Below are 17,240 nucleotides of genomic sequence, written 5' to 3' on the forward strand. Positions count from 1 at the left end.
GCTAAATGATTCTGAATTCCCCTTTAATTCACATTTGACATTGTCCTACCGCGACACATGGAAATCTCTACCGTGTATAAACTAATTACAGTTACCGTGGCATATTACTGCATGCTGAGGTGGGTTCAATTGTGTGTTTTACTTTAGAGCTACATCCACAGACAGTTATATTTTCACTGGATTATCTTCTGTTTGGTTTAGGCAAAGAGGTACCCTGGCTGGTACTGGGCTTAGAGACAATCCTATTTTCAAATAGCACTCACAAAAACCACTCAGAAAATCCCATTTTAAGAAATCTTCTCTTTACTGTAAATACCCCCCAAAAAACTAAGTTGTTTCATTTTTGAGTCAACATCAGTTTTTGTCACAGGTAACGGTAAGATCCTGCTTCAGATCCGCGTAACATTTGTTTGAAGTAATTCCAATTGACAACCTGTTACTACCACCGGTTCTCTGCATGCAATGTCATTTCCAAATTCTCTGAAAGAGTTTATATAATATACTTTATTGCTCTTAAAACATGAGTTAACTTTGTACACAGACATAAGACCACAGTGATGACAAGATCATTGACAGTAAATAAAAACAGGAATGACAGGGGCACATAAAGAAACAATGGATTAAGCCATGGCGGACTCATCATGTGAATGAAACACAGACAAATCCACACAGTTTTGCAAAAACAACTGAACAATGACAACCACAGATAATTTTTACTGTAATGTTCAAATGTTCAAGTGTTGATGAGAGAACACTGACATTTTGGTTTATAAAAATAAACATGTCCCATGCTTTATACTCATAATATACTCTTTAAAATATATGATTTGCTATTAGTGTCTATGTTACATTACTACTATAAATAATTACCTTACAGACATGTTTAATCTTGTCCTTTTTACAAAATACAGATGTTGGATAAATCTGAATGTTACAAGTAATTCTTTAAAAGTATGTCTTAGTCTCTCAAATATTTTGTGTCTTATTATTTACATAACAGTATAGAATAATACATTTTCCATATTGAATATCATTTGCAAAACATTGACATGTTGCCACCAAAGCCTTTCATTCTTGTCTGGTTTTCCACTTTAAAATAGGAACATTTTCTGGACAAACCTTTGATGGTCAAAGTATATAGCCCAGAAAGTAGCGGGAAAGACATGCAGTACAGTGGAGGAGAAAACACTGCGTATGGCTATGGAAAGTGCCAAATCAATTGCAAAGGAAAAACTGTTAAAAGAAAGTGCTTTTCAACACCGAGGATGGGCACTGAAACCAAGGAGAGTGCAACAAAGCTGATATCCTAATTACCTTTTCATTTTGAAGATTAAATTGTCAGTATAAAATGAAAACTATTATAAGTGGGCTTTATTTGTTGTGACTGTTCAACTGTGAGTGGAAAAAAGAATTACAGATAAGATTTAAGAGATATTTATCATAAATTACAAACCGTGTAACTGGCGGAAAAATTGCAATAGTACTAAAAATAGAATAAAAAAAAATCAGGTACAATTAAATTAATACCATTATTGTTTTATGATGATGATTCAGGGTGGATTTTTACAAAACAATATTACAAAAAAGTTTGAACTTACATCCCAAAGGACTGACCAATAAATACATTTCATTTTCAAGATAAATATATAGTTAGTATTCTGTAGCCCTGTTGCCACTTTTCAGTTGGTTTCACAGCACTTTTTCTTAACAGTTTGTCCATTATACATGTTAGGCCAGCACAACTATAAAGCCTCTGTGATTAATATCCAGGAATAACAAGAGGATGAGACACAAAGGAGATTTCAGACAAGAAACAGATGTGTTAGTTTTATTAAAATACATAGAAAACTACTTTTGTGTGTTTCTTATATAGTTGCTAGATTGCACAATGTATTACAGCACATAGAAAGCAAATTTGTTTATATTGTATCTGAAAACCTGAATAAAAACAAGGGTCTTTTGAAACGTATAAGCTTTAACCTTGAGGAGATGAATTATGTAAAACTGGTGTTGCGCACTCAAGTGAGTTTTTCAGCAGCAGAGTGAATAAAACAATGCTGAATCCAACATTAAAATACATAAATTTCAACTTCAGAGCTAATTTCAGAGGTTGTGCAAAATCCTATAGCGATACGCTTACTCACTTGCAAGTGAATGTTTAAAACTATGATTCACAACATGTGGGATGCATGTGAGCTAGTGGTCACTGAAGGTGTAAAATACACTCTGTGCATTATCAGTGTACAGTGTGGGTATTCCTTCTCTACAGCTGAGTGAGATAACAAGACTCATTACTGTACAGTGGATAAGACTGTGACTTGGGTCTCTGCTACATTGTCTGCCCTAAATAGGTGTGTTTCATACCTGCACTGTTAAAGTGAGAGAATGGGCTTCTGTCAGTCAGTATAGTTTAATACTGTATGACTGACTTGTCTTTCATCGGTTATTTTCCAAGACTGTCACTTTCATTTGTACTCTTGTATCGGTATGCCAGACACTGTTAACATAGCCAACAGAGATCTCCATTTTGTATTACAACAGTTAGATATTTCAACAAACAAACACATCACCATCTAACCAACCAACGCTTCAGACTAAGCATTTTACAGAAGTCGCTACTTGACGAGATCTCTGATATATTTTTGTCCAGTGCATACATTTATTTCTGATGATTTGTAATAGTTCTCTTAAATCAGTACATTTCAAATATATTCTTAACCTTTTTTTCTTCACAAAACTTTATTATTTGCTAAGTAGACACAACTCAAATATACATTACATAGAAAATATTATACTTTGATGACGTATGTGTATTGTGAATATTAGTATGAGGTGATTAGCCCTGTGTCACCCAGTCAGTCATAGGGTTCTTATTCCATTGTGCATTAGTTAGTTGATCCTTATATTTCAAAACAAGATCCACGAGGCTACCTCAGGGCCTGTAAACATGGGATGGAACAGCTGCATTGGAATTTTTACTGAGGATGATTCATTGCACGTCTTGTAAAAAATGTAAACAATGAATAAATAATGAATTTGGATAGAGTAGCCAGCCACCAAACCGGACTGTTGTGTTTACATCCCAGCAAGATTTATTTTTACTGGGCAGGTAGAGTTTTAATGGGTCGAGTAAGGGAGCTCATGTTATTGGTGTTCGAGGAAACTTGAGGGGTCACTGTCTTTGTTGGCAAGCTGCTTGAATGTCCCATTGATTCTTCTGCTGCACGCAGAAGCAAAGTGTAGTTGATAGCTACTTCCTCAACTTTTCTCAAAAGCTGCAGCCTTTGGGCTTCTGAACGAACCCCCCTGACCAATTTAATGAAGGTTTGAGTTAGTTCACACAATACTTGAAAGCTAGCTGAGACAACTGCAAGCATTCGTGTTGGACTTTTTTCAACACTTGCCACACGTCGACAAGATGCTCTGAATTCTTTGAAGCGCACAGCCAGCTCTTGTTTGTACTCTGCAATTCGTGAGGGCTGAAGACGGGCCTCGCCCTCAGCTTGTGGGCCGTTAGCACACTGACGCAGGATAGCTAGTAGCTCATTAGCATCCAACTGTGCATTTAGAAAACCATCGGGTAAGCTGAACGTTTTTCCCTGTAGAGCCTGTACACGTGCCAGGCTCCCCTCTAGTGTACCACAGGCTCTTAGGTCAATCTCCTGGGTTTGTGGCTCCTCCTCTTCCTCCTCCTCCTCCTCTTCCCCACTGCAGTCCTCTGCATTAAGAACCTGTAGTGTTTTACTTACTACAGGGAAGGTACGTGAGTCTAGCTCCATGCCTGGAAGGACCTGAAGGGGTATTGAGTATGATACCTCATCCTTCTCACTACTTTCATCTGCTGCCTCACACTTCCTGTAGCAAAAACAAAATGAGCAGCATTTATCCTTGTCATCGCTGTCTTCACTGGGCATGGTCAGCAGCACCTCACTGGTCCCCTCTTTACTTTCACAGAGTAGCTCTTCTCCCTGAATAAAATAAACTCCTTTTTTCCCCTTCCCCTCTGCCTGGTGAGACTGAGTGTGGACTGGCTCTACTGGAGTGGGGAGCCTCAGCCCTGTGGCCCTCACTCTCTCCATCTCCTTCTCTAGACTCTTAGCTTTGGGCTTCACCTCAGCATACACAGGTGCAGTGGTGCTATTTTCCAGTTCTCCAATGCTGTAGCGCCTCTGGAGCTTCTTATATTGTGGAGCTCCAATGCATTCTGTCTGAGAAGTACAGGTGGGCAAGCAGGATCCCTGCTCTCCTCTTGGCTCTCTTGACTCAAGGCTGGTAGAGCGTATTCTTGTCGTCTTAATCTCCAAGGTCTGAGGTCTCCTAGTAGCACCTTGGGTGTGAGGAGCTTGGGAAACTGTCGGGGGGGTTTTCGATATAATTCTCTCTCTGCCTCTGTTTTGTGTCTCTGTTGTTGAGCCCACTGGTGTGTCAGGTAGTCGCATGCCCCTACACATTCGCTTACAGTCACAGCTGCGTCTCTGCTCCCTGGAGATACCCGGTGCCTTTAGGACAGGGCTGGTGCGAAGCTGGCAGGCACAAGGAGTGCCTGAGGGCACAGGTGAGGATCCCTGGGGCAAAAACTCTCCTTGGGATGACTTGGGTTTCAACAGCTCCTCTAAAAACTCTAACTCATACTGGCGGACTTTCTGCAATTGAGCCCTTCGCTCATCTGTTTCTTTTCGCATCCTTGCTGGGAATGTAGCTGAAAGAAGGTTTCTAAAACTTAAGAAAGGGGCACTGCGTTGAGACTTACCCTTACCATTGCCTTGCTTCTTTGAGTCTCTGGCTGGGAGAGTGGATGCCATTTCTACAGATGGGCTAGGTGTTGTTGGATCATCTAAAATAGGAAACGATATGATAGGACATTTCTGTAACTCCTGGTGGGATTTTCCCTGGGAACACTCAGTCTGGCTTTCAGCTGCTTTTTCTCTCACTGCTTTAACAGGCAGACGAGGGGAGTACTTGGTTTGTATTTGAGGGCTGGCTTTTGCCAAACTGGGATCAGCTCCTACTCTAACTGCATTTTCTTTAGTGCTAGCCAGCTGGAGGCCTTTTGCCCGAAGACGTTCATCATCTGTTTGGGAGGAAGATTGAAACACCAATACCTTCTGAACCTGTGGGTCTTTCAGTCTTAGTTGTGGCCCTGGATCCTGTTGCACTGGGCATGTGCAGAAAAGGTCATCAACTGGTAGAAGTTCTGTAGAGCTTGAAGGCTTTATGGTCTCACTAGAGGCAGTTTCGGCATCTTGGCACATATTTGATGGGGAAATCTTGTCAGAGGCAGTTCTGTCCACAGGTAAGAGGATTGGTAAGGCTTTGTTGCTAGCTTCTGTATTAAGAGGTGTTGTTTTCTTCCCCTTTTTACCCTCAGAAAGATTTTGGCAGAGTGTCGCCCCAGATAAATTTGAAAGCATCTGGTTCTTACTAACTTGAGCTGTAAGTGAAGCATCCGACACTTTCAATTCATCGAGTGACTTAGAAGGGTGATCAGGGGTGTTTGCTTTGGTGGACTCAGAGTGTGCCTTCATTTCTGCTTTCTGTTCAGTCTGAGTAATATCTTGAATCCCCCCTTGCTCTGTCACAACACTGAGTATTGCTGAGTCTTGGCTGGGACTGACTTTAAAGGGAACAGTCTTGCTGAGGATTACTTGCTTGGTTGAACAGCCGGCACGAATCTGACCCACAGAGAATGCCCCAGTACCAATAGTTTTTGCAGTGCATCCAGGGATAGCCAGAGGAAAATCACGACGGCAGAGAATACGTTCCTTGTTGATATGGTGAGCCAGCAGGTAGGCCTGGTTCTGGTTCTGCTTCATAGCTGATACCATCTCAGAAACATCTGTCAATTCTGAGGAGTTTGTCTCATGGCCTGAGTCCAATGATGATTCAGGTGTAATGGCAGCTAAAACAATCAACCCTAAGGAAGAAGACAACACACACATTGTTAGGATAATCAAGAAATAATGAATACAGATAACACAGAATTATAACGTTTTTATAAGTGTGTTAGTGTAGTTTTTAACAAGACATTTGCAGTTGAGTGGAATCATCTTAAATTCAAACAACAAAAATAATTTTTGGAACAGTCATCCAGGATTGGATTTAAATCCTGTATTGAGATTGAGCTATATGTGGGCTTGCCTCTCCCAATTGGAATTAACTTTATTTTTTTCATGCAGATGGGTGTGCTTAACAGACCATCAATCATCCTAACCCTATGTTTATGGATCAAAACATTTGCTGGTCAGTCTCAGAATATTTATTTTAACTTTTTAGAGACAACGTTGTGTCATATTTTTGTGATTCATGTTTTTTTTCATTTGATACGAGGAATAATAATTTAAGAATGACTTTCATTTTCTATTTTAGGCCATTGAGATTGTTTTCAGTAAGGCAATCTTAAAGCCTCTACCTCATAATATTACTATGTATTGCTCTAAAATTAAAAGATTACATGATTATTTAGCCATTTGAAAAATATATTCGCTACAGTAAACACAGAGATTATATACTGTAAATGTACTTTGTAATATTAATTTGTTAAAAAAGCAGATTTTTAAAAATATATTAGTGCTACATGAACTTCTTTGACTGAGATGTGGGCAGTTGCATGACTGAGGTTGTTGACCTGCAGTCTGTGTTGGCTGCTGAGGGTGATGGGGGAAGTCCTCAGAAGCTGCCAAAGCCTCTAGCGCTTGTAAGGTGGACACCAGAGCATCATCAAGCTCCTGGGCATGATCTCTGACTGTTCTCGTGGCCACATTATCGATAAGGGTCACAGGCACATCTTCCTTGGCTTGGGCTAGCTTCCCAGAGGTGACTGCTGGGCTGGCACTGATACGAGCCTTCCTCGCTCTCTTTGGGTCATCCTCATCTGAACTGTTGTCCCTGAATCCAGGTGGTGGGGCAGCAATAGCAGATGGTGGTGGTTGCAACTTCTCTCCTCCAGCATCTACCTCCTCCTCCTCGTCCTCTTCTTCATTACCTGGGGGCGGAAGGGCCATGAGATCAACAGCACCTCCATCTCGGGAGGCACAAGCACTGGAGCAGTGTTTTCCAGAGCTCCTACTACTGTTCACTGCTCCTGACAGACCCTCTGCCTTAAGCCTGGCTTTGCAGGAGTCACAGAAGTATCGTGATGTTTTCTGGGATTGACCCATTGTTTGGGCTCGGATTCTAAATCCTGCATTCTCCACTGCTGGGCTCTCTAAAACCCCAGTTATTTCCTCTGTACTCTGCTGGGTGGGGTCTGACTTGGTTCGAGGCCGACCTGGGGGCTCCTGAGAAATAAAGTTCTCATTGATGTCAAGTTCAGTGTGTGGTTGGATCTCCTGAAATTGTTGTTGCTCTCGAAGGTGGACATGACACAGCCCTAGGTGCTGAGGCTCTGCTGGAATTACGGCCCTTGAAGACCCTGACTCTCTGTGCGAGCTTTCCCTCTCGTCCCCTCGCCGACTTCCACTTGGCAAGCTGGTTGCCCCAGAACGTGGGTGGGCATGGTGGGAGCTTCTGTAATCTGAGGATAGAATTGTCAGAGCAGTGAAGAGTTTGAGGTATCAAGAACTAGTGGGTATAGAGAAGATCCAGATGGAAAGCAGAGGCGACAGCGGGTGGTCACATGGGGGTTACTTGTTATTTCAGAGATGGATGTTGGAAGTTTGTTTGAGATTTGAAAGTTAGATTCTGGTGGAATGTGATGGTATGATGATCCGTCTTTTAAGTAGACTACAGGTTGAGACAGCAGATGGTAGACGATCTGTTCATGTTTGAAAAGTAAAATGTCCATGATTAAATCTAAAAATTCTATTCATTCTCAAAATCCATAATAAAATGTTGAGGAAAAGAGAGATGAGGTATCCCATTCCAATGAGTCAAGATGGAGATGAGAGACAGCAGAGGGCGCCATGGGATGGTAGATCAAGGAAAGCCTGGTTACTATACGCAATGGTTTCAGTCAATGAAGAAGCAGATCAATATCCATGAAAATATAATGAGGAATCCAAATATTGTCTAACATGCCATGTCTAATGGGATTCTGAAATAGAAATATGTCAACCATTTTCACAATGTTATTTTCTGTAAATTATTTGCATTTAATACATATTGCCTAATCAGAGCAATCAGCATTCAACATTAACCAATTCAAGTCAAAAAGACTTCGAACATACCTGCCTTGGTCAGCTGAGACTGACCAGGTGTCCGGAAGTAGATGGTCCGTTTAGGGTCTACAAACAACTTGTAGTAGCCAGAGATGAGGCATGCGAAGTTGCTGGCATCAGGCCACTCCATGAGCAGGACCAGCGGCTGCAGGGAGTGATAGGGAGGGGAATTAGGAGACAGGAAATGAGCATCACCTGCTCGTTTTCCAATGACCTGATGAAATAGAATATATAAAAAAGCTTTGTACTCAATTTGGTCATAAATAGAGTTAAAATGGAAACTGTAGCTCTAAAGAGATGCCATACTAAATTGACATTTTCCTTGCTATGAAATGATTTTATTGTTCTTTATTGATGTTATTTTAACATGCACCTGCTCTGCTTTAATACCTTGGCTTCGTGGATTGTCACCTCCACACGTGCCACTCCTTGGCTCTCTCGGTAGAGTTGGATCTTGGCAACCCTACTGAACTCAGTCAGAACCGTTGTGAGGTTGTTTTTCAGGTCAATTACATGACTAATGCCATGTCGTGGGCCCACAAGTAGGGTTGTGGCTGACTGTTTCTCATCCTGTTAAAAGACATAGGATGTTTGCAATGATACACTTTTAATTTCTTAACTGGAATAACACACTTCACCTTTACAAATCCACAGTTTAGACAATTCCTTGGGAAATGAGTGCATTTAAAAAGCTGTATTTGAAACTACAAGCAAAGCTTCAAAGAAATCAGAGGAATTAGGTACTAGAGACACTCTGGACTGTAAAAAGATCAACATTTTTTTTACCAGTCCGGCAGTGTGGAACAAAATTCCTCCAAAAGGTGGGAGGTCATTCAGTACACGCATGTATTGCAGCTTTCCTTGGAGAGGAGGGACCTGTCAAAAGAATGATAAACAAGAAACTATCATCTTTGAATGGGGAATCCTCTTTCAGCAGTCACTATGTCATCCTCCAGAGGGCACTGTTGAGCCACATATGTTAGGAGAACAGTCTTATGCAACAGTTACATCTGAGAGAGAGAGAGAGAGAGAGAGAGAGAGAGAGAGAGAGAGAGAGAGAGAGAGAGAGAGAGAGAGAGAGAGAGAGAGAGAGAGAGAGAGAGAGAGAGAGAGAGAGAGAGAGAGAGAGAGAGAGAGAGAGAGAGAGAGAGAGAGAGAGAGCTTGTCTTTGGATAAAGTACTGGTTATTTAGCAGATTTACTGTTTGTTACCTTATAATTAAACTTTCCTCCAAACAAGAAGATACATTTAGAGAGTTAAATGTTAAAAGTAATGAAGTGCACCAAATGCAGTAAAATCATCCACAAGAATTGTCAGTTAATGTTAAAATGTTTAATTTGAGGAAACCTTGTTGCCTGATGGTGGTGGATGCTGGTAAGTCTTCAGCAACTGAGACAGGGTCTTGCACACATTCTTCTCCTTGACTGTTGGAAGCAGAGTAAGGGGTAGAAAAGGCTCGAGTCCCCACTCTTTTCTGTGACAGAATGAAGGAGGAAAGTAAGAGGGAGTACATGAAAAGAAAAGAAGAAAAACATCAGAGTTGCTTGTAGGGAACACTTAGCAACTGAAGACACAGAGGAGTTTTTTGTTCATCTCACTGGAAACAATGGTGTCCCTAGCTGTCACCCTGTATGACTTCTGCCTCGACATGGCCACCCTAAGTCAATTACCAGCAGAGTGGATCTGTTATACTTCTGAAGTTGTGATGTCAGAAGCTTATGACTTGCTAGGTTGAGGTTACGTAGAATAAATGAGCAAATTGCAGGACAGATGTTATTTCAGAAAGCAATAGATTTCTTTGTCTCATAATGACATGAGGAAAATGATCCATGAACAACTTGTGTTTTAAAAATTATTAGGATTAATTATCAATCATCTAGATATTACTGACTGAACAAACTTCACCGTGGGATCCAGTGATTTTCTCTTCAGAATTCTTTATGAGGGAAAAGAATGCAGTACATCCATTTAGTCTTCATTTCCTCATAAATTAATTTCATGGCTAATTCAGTTTTTTGGACTTACTCAACATGCTTGAGAGAGATCTTCTGATTGGGCCTTGCAGAGGACACAGTGATGTAGATATGGAGTGCAGCCAAACGTAACGTGATGTCAGATTTCCAGTCCATGCCAAAACGCTCCTTGATAACGTCATTGCGATTCTGTGAGGACATGAGGAAATGCTTTGTACACAGCTAATTATGAACAACACTGTTAAAGACCAGATGTGTAAGTCCTAATATTAGTTTAGTTGCTATAGTTACAACTTTGAGGCTTTTGGATAGTTACACATGACATCTGGCATGTCATTTTTTGTAACTCTAAAATTACCCAACAAACCCAGTCCACGATATAATCTAGAATGAAACTAGCCACCCATAGGAACTTGGAATCATTGGCTCTCCTGCTGCTCGAGGGGACAGCTCTCACACAGTGTCATGAGACTGGAGGACATCCTTATAAAACCCCTTTTAATCCATTGATTACCTGTATGTAGAGGTACTCAAATGCAGCGGGGTCCCTTCTCAACAGGTCTGCAGGGTCCTTGGGGAAGAAGCAGATGCGGAACAGACACTTCATCCCTTGGAAATAGGTTCGATGCACCACCTGGGGGAATACACCGGTAGCAGCTAGTTAACAACTACATCTTTAAAATTAGTCACAAACGCACTTTGGTCCAAAAGTTTGAGACCACTTAAATGTTGAACCATCAACCAACCAATAATGGCAACAACCTCAAGTGATTATTCTATTCAGAATATGTCAGAAACGAAACATAAAGACAGACTAAGAAATACACACCAAAGTTCAGAAATGCTTTCTAACCAACCACCAATTAATTGGGTTTCTTTAATTGCTTTTATACTGCTAAACCCATCGATATCATTAACAGTTTTAGACGCATTTTAAACTAATTTCCCAGTTTTTGGGGGTTTCTTACATGTGTTAACGGCTGGTTCTCCTGTAGCAGTTGCAACCTCTGATTCTGCTCCAGACCACCTGCCTCAAGTACTAAGGCAAAGTGCTCTATGTAGCGTAGTGAGAGGCGGTCCTGCAGTGAGGACATCACATCCTTGAAGGAGAGAGATCCTCAGGTTAGATACTGAAATACAGTTCCACAGGAACAATACATTCTACTACTGGTCAAATATACATTTCATGTATGGAGAATATTTTTACCCTGAATTCCCTCCATGTTTATAGAGAGTGATTTGTCAAACTGATATCCTTGTTTAGACTTCTGACGATGATATCATGTTTGGCATTTTGTGCGAGGAGGGCTTCTATAGATGTTCTCCATTCTGCACAGCGAGTGCATCCATTTTAAGAAAATAACATTTGTATGAACTTCTGCTCTTGTGCAGATCATTATCTATGAATCATGTTTAGGTTTTCACATATCCTTTTTCTAAAATTCAGAGAACACTGTCAAAGGGGTAATTCACAATTTTTCTGTTATTGTGGGCTATCTCCAAGGTTAAAATGTCATAATTTATATGCACTGTTAATATATCAGAGGCATTGTCATTGAACATGATTCTTTTGTAGTGATATGTTGCTGTAGTTTGGCTTGAAACCTCAGTATGGAGGCTCATTCAGACCTGGAAAATATGTACACTAATAATTTTCTCTCTACAAATGCTTAAATTTAATAAACAGGGATGTGCAGTTTTGACACTATTGACCTGTGTGGTTTGCATTAAAAGACGCCCGGGGAAGCCACATAATCTGAAGGATCCACAGAAAGCTGTATATTGTAGTGTAAAATACTGCAGGAAAGCTTCTTTAGTTGACAGGCTGTGTAATGGGCATACTACTGGGCATCCTATTATGCCAATTGTGTTATTGTTTTATTGATCTGAGCCTTCTTATTATGCTGAAAATCCATTTAATTAGGCTAATAGTGGAGAGGTTCCTCCATCTCTCCTTTAAAGAGCTGCTCTGTTTCTCTTCCCCCCCTCACTCTCTCTAACCATTAGCAGAGGAGAGATTTAGAATCTGTTTAATGCCTCTGCTCTGAGATGTCAGACTCATCTTAGAGGCTGATGTAGGGATAGAGATGACCTCACTGACTCATTTCAACTGTTTTTTTTATTACTGCAATCACATAAGATCTTAAATAAAATAAAATAAACGAGGGGGTGATGTTTTCCCAAAAATTAGAGCTGTTTAATTTTCAAAAAGGACACAAAGGAATTTTGATTATAAAAATGTATAATCACTCCATTAGGCATATTCTATTATTACATATTAAACATCAATGAATAATGAGCACTATTCAATGGAAAAGCCAATGATAGTAATTTCTCTTTAAGCCTGTTAGAGATGTTTCTATCATACATTGAAATATTTTATTTGAGTTCCAATAACTTTAGTTTTTTGCTGCTTGGGGCATGGAATAAATTGTAAACACAAATAGACATATTAAAATATACTGCAGATAGAAGGTGGCATAGTTATTCCTTTGGGGGGTATTATACTGTATTCTACTGGCCACCTGTAGTGAATACGTACCCTAACAGTGGTACGGCTGTCAAACGTAAAGGACTTAATCTGTCCATTCTCCAGGAACACCTTCAACACATTTGGTATGAGTAGCAAGGAGTCGTCCTTGAGCATTGTCTGAAAAAGATTTAGGGAGAAAACACCTACAGTTAAATGGAAAATATGTATGGTATATGTGAGAATGTGCCTAAAGGGTAATCAAGAATTGCTAAATACAAACACGATCAGTCGAGGGTTTGTACTTTGCTATTGAGATAGTAGCAGTAGAACGAAAGGGGAAAAGGAGGTGAGAGAAAATAACAATGGAGAGATACTTTAACTGAACTCTGGACTGTTAGAGAAGGAGCAAAACTCTGCCTCAGGATGAACACATCATGCATTGTATTAGGATCAAAGAAGGGTTTATTCAAGTTCTCCATTCTGTTCATTCAATATTTATTTCATGCAAATAAAATTGGATGGTGGGAATGAAAGCCCTCACAAAGAGCTGAGAGAGTAGGTGTGGCCGGATTCAAGGTCACTGGCTTTACCCAAAGCACTCAAAGTTCATTCTTGCTAAAATGTGTTGTGAGGGGTGACTCTCTCCTCCCTTTTGCTGTCTCCTTCTTTTTCATTATCCTGCTAAAATTTTACAAAAATAACTACAGAGTTCTCATCATATAGTTTGACAGGACCACAGTTGTGATCAGAGGATAAGAAAGTCCCTTAATGTTATAAGATGGACCTGAGGTTTTTCAATGTGACATTTGGATGCATACAGAGATGGAGCAGAAAACAGCCTTGCAGCCCTTCATCCTTTTTCCTGTATTATTCTATTTTTATCTGATGATCAGATTTGTCAGAACAGTAGGCAGAAATTACTCATGACAATAAGGGGATGTAAATTTATTACAACAGTATATCTAAAAAATTTGATTCAGCTGAAATAGAGATGTAGACAGCAGATGCCCAGCAGTCTGCTTTTGAAGAGCTTAAGTATTCAAAAGGCTCAACAAGCTGTTCTTCTTTCGAGACTGAAGGTGGCTAAGGCCTGCACGCGTAATAAGTCAACAGATCTTTCTCCATACTTCAACCGTCAGCATGCACCAATCGGTAAAAGTCAGCACGCAGCAGAGAAGAAAAACCTCAAACATTCTCCCCATTGCGAGCTGCTACCTTTGTCCTTGTTAGTGAGCAGGAGCAGGAGCTGATCCGTCACATGCAGGGAAAGTGTTATCGGGGACAAATCACAGCCCAGTGCCATGGCCTCATCTCTGTGAGGAGAATGTCATGCTATAAATTTGGGGTTTGGTGGCTGAAATATCTGATCATTACCAATCTTATAATCCCCCTCCCACTATCTGCATCAGCATTAATGAGATTAACAATTGTGAGATAGAAACAGAGAGGAAGATTGAGGAAGAGAACAGATCCAGCCTCCTGTTGATTGCATTTAATGAAACGGGTGGCCTTCGCTGGCTTGATTTAGGGCCACTAAAGGAAGCCTGTGGTGTTCTCCTGATCTCGCCTGCTGGTACTGCAAGGCCTGAGTGGATGGTCGACCCAGCAGCGATGAAAAGCAAGCGTGAGTCGGTTGCTTAAAACTGTGTTAAAGGTTATCAGCGACCTGGTGGTCCCTGGGATGAGCAATCCAGTTCTCCATCTTCTTCCAATGAAGTACATACTAAATGGAAAATAAAATGATGAAATGCCCTTTCCCCACTGATTCTTTATTGATTGTCTTGATGCTTGTCATCTTCATTCTCTCACTTTATTTACAGTCATAGATCTTTGATTGACCACGAGGTGCTAGGGACTGAATCCATATTTGGGATGGAGAGTGGTGTGGTGAATGTTTTCACCACACTATTGTGTAGCATTGTATTTCACAAATTTCATTTTGTGAAATACAATGCTGCTCCATATAGTCGGATTCCATTAGCTAATATACATAAAATGATATATTCAAAGGGTTTGTCAAAAACACAGTCATGGCCTTCTGACTTAAATGTAACACACCTTCCTTTTCCTCCCTATTTCGTGACTGGGATCTGAATAAGAAGTCTCTCTTCCCTCACAGCTCACCTGCAGTTGAGGAGCCTTTTGCAGGCACCGATCACTACCCACAAGTTGATAGTTTGCTTAGTATTGTGTCTTTGCAAACCCTGTCTGTCAGCTTACTTCGCTCAAAGTATGTCTCAAGGGGGAGATGTAAATATGCATACTTTCCCATAAATGATCTAGACCGTGTTGGGCTCCCATATTCCAATTTCTACTGCCACAGTTTCATATTGAACCAACACATTTTGACACATCTCATAGTGTAATAAGAGAGCGAAATCACCCGGAAAACATTTCCAAGTGATATTATGTCTTAAAATGTCCGAATGCCTTTGAAAAGAGGTTCAGGTTGTTCCTGCAAGAATTCAAATCAGTCAGGGAGGCAATTTATTCTCAGCCAAACTGCTTGACCGAAAAACATGCACGGACACACACAGACCCTTGGACACACGAAAACAACATAGAGAAGCTCAGACTCAAACAAGGGTGGAGAGAGGACGTTTGCGATCAAACAAAAGACATGCGCAGCAGGAGAGGGAGGGACAGGGTAACAGCACAAGCCACAGGGAGACGTGTCATGTAGAACTTACTGAGTCCGGGTCGCTGATGGACACTTGCTCTGAAAAGCGCACTTTAGGCGGGTTGGTTCGCAGCCGGGCCTTTTTGGCTGCGCTTATGAAGGCAGACTTAGGTGACTGAGGATGAGAAGAGAGAGAGAAGAACTCTTGAATCAGCTTGGAAGACGAGACGTCAAAATTAGAGAAAGCCCCAGTGACTGCCAGTGCTAAAGTGCGTTGGAGAGCCGACTAATGCTGCTGCAATGCGACAACTCCAAATCTTCTTTAGACGTGATGCTCACCTAAATATTTTTTAAATGTTGTGTTTACTGGCCTGAGAGCAATTACGATCTTAGCCGCTTGATCAAATAGACAAATCCCTCCAGAATAGCTGCATATATCCAAATGATTAAATAAAAAAAGATTTAAACATCAGCGTTTAATCTTCTGAAAATATCCAGGTTTGGCATCCGGCTTAATTCAGAGTACATTTCTATTTCCACTGTATGGGTGCACAGAAAATCTTTATTTAATAAAGTATCATTAAGGTGTTGATATGCCCGCATGGAGCAGTTCTGAAGGAGTTACCTGGAAAAATAAATTACTCTGATGTGTAGACGTGGCCATAAATGCTAATATAATCTATATATGTCTGTAATGGGTGAGTGTGCACTGCAGGAACAAAATACTCAGTGTTTCTGCATGATTCACAGTAAAAGTAAACGTGTTAAAACCCGATGAAGAGTAGGAGAAATCCTGTGGGAGAGGAACATGAAAGAGAGAGTGGCCCATTATACTACCTGATGGGGCTGCAGCACAGTGAGAACTATCGAGTCTTTGCAGCGTCTATGGAGAGACAACAAGAGAGTGAAGTGGGTTAGATAATGGCATGGACGGCATGGCATTTTGAGAGCTTCTCCAGTTTATATCTGCCATTTCCTCACTGTCCTTCAGCCGCCAAAGGGACTGACTCATCCACAGATTTGTGTTCATGTAACTCATCAGCAGCAGAAAGAAACAGTTTGTGTCTCACAATCTACCCTCCTCACCCGCGTCCTTTCTCCTCCCCCTTGCCCCTGACCTGTGCCCTCCCTCCCTCCTGGGACAGTAAAGGATGTTACCTTACAAGGTCTATGACTCTCTCTCTGGGCGCGTCGCTCACCGTCTCCTCGTTAATGGCCAAGATCTGGTCCCCGGGGAGAAGCTTGCCAAAGGAGGGGCCGTCTGCAAATGAGACGGGACAGACACAGCCAGGAGGCCAAGTCATGTGCGTGCGATAAAGAGACTTGATACATCACATCACAGGATTAACTTAATGGGCCATCAATCTCTTGTATTCCATGTATTCTCCACTCACATGCACACGCACACACACACACACACACACACACACACACATTTTCTCCATAACCTCAGAGGATATTACATTGAATTACTTAAATTTCCTGGAGACTCACTCTCACCTTAAGCATAGTGTCTACTTGCCTTACCCCTACCTTGACTTTGAACTAAGCTTACCTTAAAACATGTTTCCATGAAATTGAATGATTTAGGTTATGGGGACTTACTTTTCTTCCCATGGGGAAGGGTTAGGGTTACACATACACTCACACAGACGCACACACACTAACCAGCAGAGATGGAGCGTACAATGACAGGCCTCTGGCTGCCTGCAACGAAGCCGAAGCCTTGAGTCGGGTGGCGCTGGATGGTGACCTGTCGAGCTGAGACCGGACTTAGGGTACAACTGTCCATACCATCTTGGCTCTCCTCTAACATCGCAGAGCTGCAGAGTGCACACAGACACAAATGTAAAACACCCACAAACGTTTTTTTAAATCCGACATTGCGTGATGGGTCATGTCACGTGTCGCAACACGCACCTTTCACATGCATTCGTATGTCCATCCTGGACCTTGGCCATCCCCTGAGAGGAGGGAGCAGCATGGGACAGGGTTGCACTGCAAGGGCCTCACTCTGT

At 41.3% G+C, this 17,240-nt stretch overlaps 2 protein-coding genes across 3 annotated transcripts; both read right to left on the minus strand.

Moving 5' to 3' along the window:
• Window positions 1-515: 515 nt before the first annotated feature.
• Window positions 516-15,444, minus strand: frmpd3 (FERM and PDZ domain containing 3). 2 transcript variants are annotated; one of them, XM_053429543.1, is made up of 11 exons: window positions 15,293-15,361; window positions 12,672-12,779; window positions 11,098-11,229; window positions 10,644-10,763; window positions 10,182-10,318; window positions 9,504-9,630; window positions 8,943-9,032; window positions 8,547-8,726; window positions 8,166-8,301; window positions 6,626-7,513; window positions 516-5,914 (listed from the first exon to the last, which is right to left on the minus strand). In XM_053429543.1, exons 2-11 carry the CDS (start codon window positions 12,774-12,776, stop codon window positions 3,099-3,101), a joined length of 4,731 nt encoding a protein of 1,576 aa, XP_053285518.1. In that variant the 5' UTR covers window positions 12,777-12,779; window positions 15,293-15,361; the 3' UTR covers window positions 516-3,098. The 2 variants fall into 2 exon arrangements, with proteins under 2 accessions (XP_053285518.1, XP_053285517.1); XM_053429542.1 differs by lacking the exon at window positions 6,626-7,513 and having other exon boundaries at window positions 15,293-15,444.
• A 470-nt stretch (window positions 15,445-15,914) lies between these two features.
• On the minus strand, window positions 15,915-17,038 carry LOC128445572 (FERM and PDZ domain-containing protein 4). Its single transcript, XM_053428327.1, has 3 exons — window positions 16,891-17,038; window positions 16,381-16,483; window positions 15,915-16,105 (listed from the first exon to the last, which is right to left on the minus strand). The coding sequence occupies exons 1-3, from the start codon at window positions 17,036-17,038 to the stop codon at window positions 16,051-16,053; spliced, it is 306 nt and encodes a 101-aa protein (XP_053284302.1). The 3' UTR covers window positions 15,915-16,050.
• Window positions 17,039-17,240: the final 202 nt, after the last annotated feature.

Source organism: Pleuronectes platessa, chromosome 8 (genome assembly GCF_947347685.1).
Source record: "Pleuronectes platessa chromosome 8, fPlePla1.1, whole genome shotgun sequence".
Classification (NCBI taxonomy): domain Eukaryota; kingdom Metazoa; phylum Chordata; class Actinopteri; order Pleuronectiformes; family Pleuronectidae; genus Pleuronectes; species Pleuronectes platessa.

What these genes read in the sequence shown, in the direction of transcription:
- frmpd3 (XM_053429543.1), bottom strand. Translation starts at nt 12,776, where the DNA reads ATGCTCAAGGACGACTCCTTGCTACTCATACCAAATGTGTTGAAGGTG. An exon ending in ACAGCCGTACCACTGTTAGG is followed by an intron (nt 11,230 to 12,671) that starts GTACGTATTCAC and finishes CTCTCCTTCAAG; the next exon opens with GATGTGATGTCCTCACTGCA. An exon ending in TTGAGTACCTCTACATACAG is followed by an intron (nt 10,319 to 10,643) that starts GTAATCAATGGA and finishes ATGTCCTCACAG; the next exon opens with AATCGCAATGACGTTATCAA.
- LOC128445572 (XM_053428327.1), bottom strand. Translation starts at nt 17,038, where the DNA reads ATGTTAGAGGAGAGCCAAGATGGTATGGACAGTTGTACCCTAAGTCCG. An exon ending in TGTACGCTCCATCTCTGCTG is followed by an intron (nt 16,484 to 16,890) that starts GTTAGTGTGTGT and finishes TCTCATTTGCAG; the next exon opens with ACGGCCCCTCCTTTGGCAAG. An exon ending in AGAGTCATAGACCTTGTAAG is followed by an intron (nt 16,106 to 16,380) that starts GTAACATCCTTT and finishes GTCTCTCCATAG; the next exon opens with ACGCTGCAAAGACTCGATAG.